Genomic DNA, 10,797 nt, shown 5'->3' with positions numbered 1-10,797 from the left:
TGAGGGCTTTGACTCCGAGCGAACCGCTCGGTAGAGCCCCGCAGGTGCCCGCCGCGAGGCGGCCCTTCCCGGTCTCCCACAGCGTCGCTGTACCGCGGTCGGCACTGCTCAGGTGCCCAGAGAGGCCGAGCGCTCCTTCGCTCGCTCCCCGTCCCTTCCCTTCTGCTCCTCTCCCCGTCCTTCCCCCTTCCCTCCTCTCTTCCCTCTCCCGCCCCAGAGCGCGCGCGGGCGCCGCAGGGGGCGGGGCTGTCCCTTAGCCCCGCCCTCTCAGCAGAGGCCCCCATAGGCCGCCGCCGTTGCCAATCAACGTGTCCCGCCTTTCCTCCCCGCTGCTGAATCCACCGCCGAGCAACGGATTGTGGCGGCCATCGGTTCCCTCGGCTTGCCCTGCCGCCCCCCTCCCCCGCACACCCCGGTCCCGGTGCCAGTCCCGGGGGATGTAGGAAGACGCGCGGCCGAAGGTACCCGGGCAGCGCCGCCGCCACGTCACCCGGCGTGGCCGCCTATCGCCTGCAAGGGCGGGCGCAGCAGCCTCCGCGGCTGTGTGGCTGCAGGCGTTCCTCGGGGAGACCGGGAAGGGGCACGGCTGCTCCCCGCGTGCCCCCCCCGCCGGCGGTCCCGCCCGGCTCTCCGTGCCTTTAGCGTGTGCCTGCCCGTCCCGCGGGGCCATGGAGCGCGCGTTCACGCCGCTGGAATGCCTCCTGCCCGCCGGTACGGTACCTCCTGTCCTGGCCCCGCCGCGCCGAGCAGCGGAGGGAGGGGAGTGGGGCGGCCGCGCCTCCCGCCCCGGCCCTGCTTCCCGCAGCCCCGCCGAGCCCCGCGCCGGCCCCGCTGCGGAAACACCGCGGTGCGTCTGCCGCGCTCAGGCTGAGGTTTGGGCTAAATACAGCGGTTTGGTACCGTGTTAACACCCTCTGGAGTTCAAAATTGGCATTTAAACCCCAACCCCTTCGGATACTCTCCGTTTGCTGCCACCGTTTTCTCGGCTTGGCCGGGCAGAGCGCTCCGGTCAAGTGTGTCCGTCCCGTATCTCCTGTCTGTCTCCTAGGTCTAGGAGTCCCTGGGCTTGGCATCCATCCCCCGTGTGCCTTTGGCTTCCCGCCTCCTGTCCATGTGCTTTGCCCTGGAGCACCCTTGCCCTTCAGTACTGCACAGCAAAGCTTTGAGGCTTGTTTTCGGGGTTTTCTTGGGGTTTCCCAAGCTGTCCAACTGTGTTGTGGTTTTAGATAGTATTTTTGAGATCTGAGAGGTGAGCTTTACTGATATACATCATTAACCTTACTATGCATCTAGAGGATGGAGCACCTGTAATAAGCACAGACTGATCCAAGTGGCTTGTTCACTGTTTGGAATAGGCACCTCTTCTTCACTCTGTGTTTGCAGTGTCTAATTCAATAGGGTCCAACTTGCTATTCGATGATACCGTTATAAACAGTAAATATTTTTGTCTTTCAAAAATGTGATTTTAAAGCTGCATAAAAATCACTTTGGCATAGCAGCTGAATTTTAACTTACACTGCTCTTTTGTGCTCTGGCACAGAGACCAGATGCTGCATTGAGGTATATGTTGTTATTTATTTACTAGTAAGACCTGTAGGAAGGGCAGAGTTTAACAGAATGCACACGTCTAACAATTAAATACATTTTTACAGCTAGCAGTTTAAGAGCATGTTTAAACTCATTCCACTGTGATACATATTTCTTTTTATGTCATGCTTTGCTCTGGTTCTTTAAAACTTCTTCAGGTTATGTTCAAAACTAATAACGGGTAATGGTGCACTCAAGATATTCCTGCCAGAAATGTGTATTTGTCGCTGTGTGTATGTGTTCTTTGAGACACACTGTTGCTTTGGGTGGAATGAGGGAATGAGATGTAAGCGAGATTTTAATAGGTAGATTTTGATTCATTGTGACGTGATGTCCTCTTATATACAATAAGCAATTACTAAGTTTGTAATAAGGCCAAACGAAAAGCTACCATAAGAAGTTGATAAGAGGACTGGACCGCCTGCCCTGCAAGGACAGGCTGAGAAAAGTGGGCTGCTCAACCTGGAGAAGAGGTTGCTGTGAGGTTGTGTGAAGTCCTCATAGCAACTGCCCAGTATCTGAAGGGGGCCTACAGGGAAGCTGGAGAAGGACTCTCCGTCAGGAACTGTGGTGATAGGACAAGGACTAATGGGCTCAAATTCAAAGAGGGGAAATTTAGGTTAGACATTAGGAAGAAATTCTTTACTGGGAGGGTGGTGAGACACTGGAACAGGTTGCCCAGGGAGGCTGTGAATGTCCCAACCCTGACACTATTAAAGGCCAGGTTGGATAAGGCCTTGACCAACCTGATTGAGTGGGTGATGTCCCTAACCATGGCAGGGAAGTTGGAACTAGATGATCTTTAAGGTCTGTTCCAACCTCTTAACGTTTTATGATTCTATGAATTTATCCCTGTGGAAGTACAGGCATTGCTGTTTGTATTATACGATAGTTGCCTTTGATAGACATTGTATGATGCTAGGGCTAACATATGTGCTCAGTTTCCAGGAGTTGCCTGTTCTTTTCTTTTTCTTTGGTTATGTTCAGTTGGATTTGAAAATTTGGGATGTTTGTTCAGTTTTCTCGTGACCCACAGCCTTCTCATTTCAGAGGCTCCAGCTGGATGCAAAGAAGCCTGCTTCTCTGAAAAAAATGTCTGCTACTTGCCTACAAATCAGTTGGTTATACAGGCAGTGCCTATAAAATGCACAGTGGTACTTCATCAAGATCCTTGTCATCATTACAGACATTCATTACCAGCATTACCAATTGAATTAGCCTGCTCAAAGTATTCAAGGCTGACCAGATTTATTTGCCAATTCTACCTTTAAGCTCTGGTATCCCACTTGGGGAACTCAGATAAAAGGTTTTCAAAATTAGATAGGTAAAATGAGCCTCCCAGTTTCTTCTGGAGGAAGTACCTACCAGTAATTCCTCCATCTGTTTGCTTCATTGGGATAGGTATTTAAGTGTCCAAATAATATAAAGCTAATCAATGAAGAACATGGCACTTTTTAGAAGCTAAACATGAGCTTACAAAATAAACCCTTGTGCGGCTGTTGAAGCAGTATGGACCTTGCCCCTTTCCCTCAATACTGTAAATAATACAATGTATAGCAGTGTTTGACTGTGTTTGTGGTGGGGACATTGTGAAAAATTTGTCAGTTATGTTTGAAGATTATTAATTACTTTGTTTCTCTTTTTGAAATTGTTGAGAAGTTATGCTGTTATTTATACAGAATAGAGTAAAACACTCCCAGATTTTAGAAAATTATAATATTAGATAGCTGAATTGGAATTTCAGGGCCATTAATGCCTTGGTAATTTTAGTCAGTGTAGTTAGAGCGAGTTCTTGGGTTGTACATCTCTCTCAATCGCACCTGATTGATGTTCAAGTAGTAGATATTTGAGAACTGCTGTGCTAACTAGTATGCTCAGGGACTTTGAACATTATTCAGTCAAACAGCTGGAGCACAGTTGAAAATCACCATGCTGCAGTCAGAACACCATGCTGTGGACTTTAGAACTGTGTTGATTTGCTTAATGTAGTTCAGAATGGGTAACAAGATAGAATTCAAAGTGGGATTGAGTCTAAACTTGTGTCTTGCACATTGAAATATATTTTCATTTCCTCATGGAATGAAACCTTTAAAAAGGCTCACAGAAGGCTCCACCACGAAGACCTGTATGTATGCTGTGTGAAAGGGTCAGGCAGAAGCTTCACAGGGCAAAGCTGTTGTAGAAGGCTCATAATGATGTCACAGTACAGCCTGTGAATTAATGTCAAGAGTAGCTTTGTTTATTCTGGAGCATCCTTTGATAGACTTGACATTTCCCTCCTGCTGTGTATACCCTTTTCTTGCACTGTCATTGCCTCCTGCTGCTTGTCCCAGACTGTGCTGCAGGAACTTCTGCAGAGAGACAAGTGTTTCTAATTCATTATTTTAATACCATGAACTTTGGGAGCTGAGTGTGCTGTGCTTGTGGCTGCTTAACAGGGGAAGTACTGTAGCATCCTCTAATAAGGTTGCCCCTGAATACCTCTTGAGATTTTGAGAAGGGCAGAGTGCCAGTTTGCTAAGCTGTGTTTTCTCACAGGGAACGTTTTACATTGCCTGCCATAGCAGGGCCTGGATTCTCGCTCATCTCCAGGTGTGATTAATGATTCCTTGCCTTACACAGTCCCTAAAGTGCAGCTCAGTATTGGTTTTATTAAGTGGAGTGATGCAGAAGGAGAATATCTTCCTTAGTTTATAATCCAGCAGGTCCCAATATGGGTGTCTTGCCTTGTAGAGGTGGAGGGGCTGCAAAGAAACAGCAGATGTTATCCCTCTGCTCTCTTCTGTGCCTTGCAGAGGGTATGTTGGAGCTGAGCTTGCTCTGAGTGACAGGGAGCCTGTGCTAACAGTGAGAGTTGATTTCCCTGTCCCCACTTCTCCCTGCTCCAAGTCAAATGCACTGCTGAACTATGCTGTGTTGAGAGCTGGTGGTTAAGATTTGGTTTGCTCAGAAGTGGGCGTGTTGTCTTTATCTCACTGAAGCAAGGTCATCTATATGCCATGAGAGACAGATCCATAACACATAGGGCAAAGACTGCTTTAGAATTACAGAGAAAATATATAGTTATCTCTTTGTGCAAAGGGACTATCAGATTCTGCATTGAATTTAAAGCAAAGAGAACAAGGGGAAACAACAATACGCTCTGAATGCTCTTCCATCATTCTGCAACCTTGATTGTCTCTTGCTTTACTATGTGTCTTCTCCTGGAAATGTAACTGTAAACGAGTTACCTCTGAAAGGATTGTATCACCATTTTCCTTTTAAGTGCCTGGGGCTTGAACTTCTTCCATAATGTTCCCTTTTATTTGACACTAAGGATACAAAGTTATTTTGTGAAACAGTGATATGTTTGCCATTCAGTGAATGACCTCCAGCCTGGTACAAGTGTCAATGGCTATTTAAATATCCCTTTACTAGAGCTCAGTATGGTCTCTCTGATGCATTATCTTGCAATCTAATTCACAAAATTCTGTGGTAGAAATCAAGACAGTTATGGGGTTAGGAAATCAACCTGATGGTTTCTGTTAGTTCCTAAATATTAAAGGTATATGGAAAAGGTGTAGAGTCCCAAACTATTGGGTAGCTCTGCAGTTTTGCAGGATTTGTGCCACTGCTGTTGGGTCAGATTAGTGAAGTTTTCAGATGAATCAGGTCATTTGAAAGCTGTCATTGAGTTCGCCTAAACTGAAAAAGTGTTAGCAGGGGCGTCAGTTCTTTTAAGACTATTACTGGCATTCCGTAATGAAATTAGGAAGCACTTCTAATATGGCTATTGTATTGTTCTGTCTTTTTAACTTAAATGCTTTCAAAAAGCTTTTTTTTCTTCTGTGAATGTTGCTGACCTGCTCCTGTTCTTCATTTCATTTAAGTGGCATCACTATTCATCTAGCCTAGTTACCTGAAACTCATTTGTTTGTTTTTGAAGTAGCTGTTAATATTCAGCCTCAGACCCTGCTGCTTGCTAATCTGCTGTGCTGGGTCAGCATTTGTTTTGTTATTGTATTGATTACTTACAGGTGCATTTATGAGTGAAGTATTACAGGCAGAATTGCACTTAAAAGAAGTATTCATTGTTAACTTCACCACTTTCTGTTAGATCTTTGCTTTCACACATTGAAAGCTTTTGGAGTTCTTTATCTTTTTTTTTTTTAAATGCTTTATATGCAGATGTGTTATTTGGAATGGGGTAACAAAGCATCTTTAACCATTTTAAGAAGGCACTTTTAACCATTGGAACTACTAGGAAAATGAATAGACATTTACTTATTGTACTTATTTTTGTACACACGCACAGGGCCTCCTTTTGAAACATGTTGACTTCAGTTGCTGTTTATGTGGATGATGGATCCTTACCATGTGCAGTGTCAGTGCACTGATAGTTCCATATCTTGCAGTCTTGAACAGGGCATAGCTCTCTTTTGAGTGGGAATATGATGGTGGAGGGGTCTAAGGTCATCTCAAAAAACACAAAAAGCAGGGGAAAAAAATAACAACCCAAAAACTAAACCAAAAATCCACCTCCAAAAACTCCACAATAAAGCATCCTAACAAAAAGAACCCCAAACTAAGAAAAAAATCTTCAAGACCCCAATGAGTATAAGAGCAATAATGATGTTACTGGAATTTCTGAGACAAAAACTCACATTCATTACTGCTTGCCCGGATAGTAAAGCACCTGGATAAATTAAATTCCTTTTGGAAGGTCTTGTTATTTTCCATCAGCTGAGGCTTAAAGCTTGGAAATACACTAGCTTATCTCCTGTAGTCTTTTTTTTTCCCCTCATCTCTTTTTTTTTTCTTCACCTGTGATTTAACACCAGCTGAGGAGGTGGGAAATACACTTGTTCAAGTCATCAAATGTTCATGTTGTTTGTATCCAATTAAATGTGTGGAGGACTGCTGAAAACCATTCAAACTTGTTAGTGTTTAAAGAGCGAAGTATTAGCCTTAAGAAGGTGCAGGAAGTCAAGGAGAATACTGAACTTTCAACTTTCATTTCTCCTCTGCTGTATTCACTTGCATGTCTCTGATCAGCCCTTAAAACACTGTAACAGTTTCATAGCACCTTTAGCATTATGCTATATCTCAAATCTGCGCATATACATATATATAAAAGCAAGTTTTACTTTCTGGAAGTGGAAAACAGAAGAGGCTTTGTTTGGTTTTTTTTCCTGTTTACAAGCTCATCTAAGTCTGATTTATGGAGAAATTGAATATGAAGCATAGAAATGAAGTACTTTATTTACACAGGAGAAAACCTAACACAGGTAGGTTTCAGATTTTTTGAGATCCAAAATAACAAATCCCAGGCATCCTTGTGGATTTGCTTTATGTTTGAACATCCTGAGATATTAATCAAAGCTTAATCTGTACAGAAAATAGCAGCATCAAGAGTAAAACCTAAAATCAAAGTCTTAAAAAAAGAAAACTAAAAGAAAAAAACAAGTAAACAACCACCTGAAAACCTTTAGTGCTAACACTAAAGGGTTAGCAGCTCCTCTTCATTAGTCAGTTCTCAACAGCTCTCACTTCTAATGAGTTTTAGGTTTGGATGTAAGCTCAGGGGTTAGGACCTTTAAGAACAATGCTATTAACTTTGTCCAGGGAAACTACCAGTTAGAAATGTAACTTTTTCTTTTTTCTGTGTGACATAAAAATAACCATGCCGGTCTCAAAGTACCCTTGTTGAAAAATGTGGATAAAAGAAGGGGGAACACTTCTCTCCCTCTGCCCTCCAATAAAACAAAACAAAACCCCCAAATTAGCAAATAACCAACAAGCTGCAGAACCAGCCCACAAACAAACAAAAATCCCAACAACCCAGTAATAGATCTTACCCAGAACAAAATGTAGTAAATCAACTGGAGAGAACTTGGATGTATACACCTGCTTTTTGGCACAGCACAGAACATTTCCTGTCTCTGATTTCTACACAGAGAGCAGAATTTGCAGTGTGTCCAGCAAGATTAATTAATCTGATCTATGGCCAAATAATTTCAAGATTGAAAAGAACTATCAGTTGTCCCTTCCACCAGAGTATAGCTGACCACAGTGAAATATAACCAGTTCTTCAGATTTTTGCCTTACATTTTTCTGTAAAATACAGTTGTGGTGAATTAGATGTGAGTTTATGGAAACAGGTTCTCCATTCCATCCAGCTCTGACCTTAAACATGAGGAATATGATTAAGAGTGTTTGTGTAGTACTGCTTTTGCAAAATTAAAAAGAGAATTGAGAATGTAAAGTTGTTATAGGAACATTCTGTTAGTGAAATTCTACATAGAGAGCACACTTAGTAGCTTTTGGATTGCTTTAAATTAAATCTATATCTGTATATCCAATAGCAGTTGAAGCTCCTGGAAGGCTTTTCCTGTAATTTCCTAGCTTTGAATTTTATTTTGAATGGCAGTTGAGTTTTCTCAGTGCTAGTGCTGATTCTTTGTAGCTTATGTTGATGGATTGTCTGCCAGCCTTCCTCTCTGGCAGGACAGAAGCTGGAGGAATGCATGTGTTTATCAGGCCAATTGAAATAAATGGGAAGCTGGCCAGTGAATTCAGTAGGAGCAGAACCTGTACCCTCACAATTTATATGTTCTATAGTTGTGACTGGTGGTGTGAGTTCTGTTTTGTTTTATTTCTTGTGTTTTCTTACTGTAGCTCTTTTTTTTCTGGTCTGTACCCCAAATTATCTGGTCAACACTGATATTGGGTAACACAGCAATAAGTGAGTAGTTAAGAGTTATTTATATGTACAGTTTTTGACCAAATTGTTCAGTGTCTTTGGTGGTAAAAACTGACTGTGTGTCTGGCAGAAGGAAGTTTGCTTTACTGCAAAAGGAAAATATGTTGATGTTATGAAGCACTGGGGACTCCTCATCTAGAAAAGCTTTGACTTCCATGACAGTGTCAGTAAGGGTGTCTGTGGACTTGCTTGGTGCAGACACAGCAAAGTGTGTCAGGAAAGACATTCTTTCTGCTTTTTCTTTTTTTTTCTTTTTTCCCCACAGACATAATTCACAATTATGTATTCTATATAAGCATACATGAAAGAAGAGTACTCAATCACCGTACAGGTTGGGGGCTGACCTACTAGAGAGCAGGCCTGCAGAGGAGGACCTGGGAGTCTTGGTGGACGACAGGTTGACCGTGAGCCAGCAGTTCCTTTGTGGCCAGGAGGCCCAGCGGTATCCTGGGATGCATCAGGAAGAGTGTGGTCAGCAGGACAAGGGAGGTGATCCTGCCCCCCTGCTAGCCTCAGTGATGCCACATCTGGAGTGCTGTGTACAGTTCTGGGATCCAGAACAAGAAAAACATGGAACTACTTGCCCTGTGAAGGATGATCAGGGGTCTGGAACATCTCTCTTATGAGGAGAGACTGTGAGAGCTGAGGCTGTTTAGTCTGGAGAAGAAACTAAGAGGGGATCTTTTATTAATGCATATAAATATCTTAAAGGTCGGTGCCAAGAGAGTGGTGCCAGACTCTTTTCAATGGCCCCCAGCGACAGAACAAAGAGCAATGCCTATAAACTAAACCACGATTAGTACCAGCTCAACATAAGAAAGAACTTTACATTGAGGGTGGCAGAAACTGAACAACCAGAGAGGTTGTGGAGTCTCTCATCTGGAGGACATTCAATACCCTCCTGGATGAGTTCCTGGTAATCTGCTCTAGGTGATCCTGCCTTTGCAGGAGGGTTGGGCTAAAGTATCTCCACAGGGCCATGTGAACCCTAACAATTCTGTGATTCAGCTTTTGTAGCAGAAGGGCACTGATAGGTCAATGAACTCTGTGTGTGAGATTTAGTTACTTTTATACTTACAGCTAATTTAGGTGTGGCAAGCAAAGCACTGACCTATAGACCCGAGCTAAGCATAGGCTAAAGGTCTAGTTTTTCAGGATGAGTTAAAAGGCTGTTGGTTTGAAACCACATCTGGGGAGTTGTTCAGCAGATGATGTGACTTAAATTACTCAACACTTCCCTGGCATTGACATGTGTCACAGAGCAGCTGCAAATAGCATCTGTCTCCAGGTGCTCCATTTTGAGACTTTGCACTGTTGATGAGAGTTATGTATGGGGAAATCCTGGGGGCAGAAGTGAGATTTATACTGGGGAGTTTGACCTGTTGTCATGGGTTAGCAAGCATAGTCCCGGAAGGGACGTCCTTGCTAAGGGGTGCTTACAGTTTCCTCTGGGAACTGATAGAACCTATCAGCTGGCCAGTTTGAATATGGACAATTCTCTAAGCCACTTAAAGTTGTGACCACCTCTGTGATCCACATTTAAGAATAGGCAAACTCCCCCTCCAAGCTCTCTCTCGTTTCCGCTGCTGGGGCAGGCGGCTGCAGGCCCCGTGTGGGGGCCAGCGGGCCCAGCCAGGCCCTGCTTGGGCCAGGCCGGGCCGGGCCACGGCCATCCTGGGTCGATGGACCTGTTCCAGTCGTGGAACCCCCCCCCCCACTGCCTTGCCGTGGGCAGCCGGAGCGGCTCGGCTCTCCCCCCTCTCCACTGTGATAAGAAAAAATTCAACATTCCAGCTGCAAAGCTGCAAGGCCGAGGTGAGAGTAACCCTTTTATTGCTGTGAAGAGCTGAAAACCTGAGGGAAGAGAGAGAGGAGATGCTTAAAGCTGAAAGTCTGTTGTGAAGCTATGATATATCAGAGTATCCTGTTGTAATTTCATGAAGATATGGGGGGTGGAGTGTTCAACTCGTGAGCAAAAGCACCTGCGCTGAGATAGGCAGATGCTGACGCAGCTGTAATTTCATGAGAAGTTTGGACAGGGAGAGATGAACCAGATGAGGACTTTTGCTCCAAAACAGGAAAGGAGAAAACCTCAGTCCAGTAGAGATGAACCAGATGAGGACTTTTGCTCCAAACGGGAAAGGAGAAAACCTCAGTCCCTAGAGATGCTCCCAGAGGTAGTCCTAACGATGAAGATGATGAAGACCCTTTGCTCCCAGGGAAGGAGAAGGGCCTCTGTTTTTGTTTCTGAACGGCTCAACCTTAAAATTGTACCCCAAAAACTTCAAGAGTGGACCCTTGAAAGCAGTTGCGGGAAAAGCTGCAAGTCGGGGGAAGGACTCACACGCAGGCAGAGAGATTCCTCTTCCTAAATGGACTGAACAATATTTGGAAGTGGGCGGCTGGCTCGTTGTGATACTGTTTTCATAGCATGAGCAAGAAGAGACTTCTCTTTCTAAATGGACTGA

The 10,797-nt window shown here is 44.3% G+C and overlaps 1 protein-coding gene across 3 annotated transcripts in view; it reads left to right on the top strand.

The window, feature by feature from the left end:
* The first annotated feature begins 372 nt into the window (after positions 1-372).
* Positions 373-10,797, top strand: part of TPK1 (thiamin pyrophosphokinase 1) — a 315,027-nt gene continuing 304,602 nt past the window's right edge. For all 3 annotated transcript variants that reach the window (XM_032104083.1, XM_032104065.1, XM_032104075.1), the window contains exon 1: positions 373-711. In XM_032104083.1, the coding sequence (XP_031959974.1) occupies positions 669-711 (43 nt within the window). In that variant the 5' untranslated portion in view covers positions 373-668. The remainder of the gene's footprint in view (positions 712-10,797) is intronic.

Source organism: Corvus moneduloides, chromosome 1, assembly GCF_009650955.1.
Source record: "Corvus moneduloides isolate bCorMon1 chromosome 1, bCorMon1.pri, whole genome shotgun sequence".
Classification (NCBI taxonomy): domain Eukaryota; kingdom Metazoa; phylum Chordata; class Aves; order Passeriformes; family Corvidae; genus Corvus; species Corvus moneduloides.
Note: the sequence above shows the minus strand (reverse complement) of the source record. Positions and strands in the feature narration are given on the sequence as shown.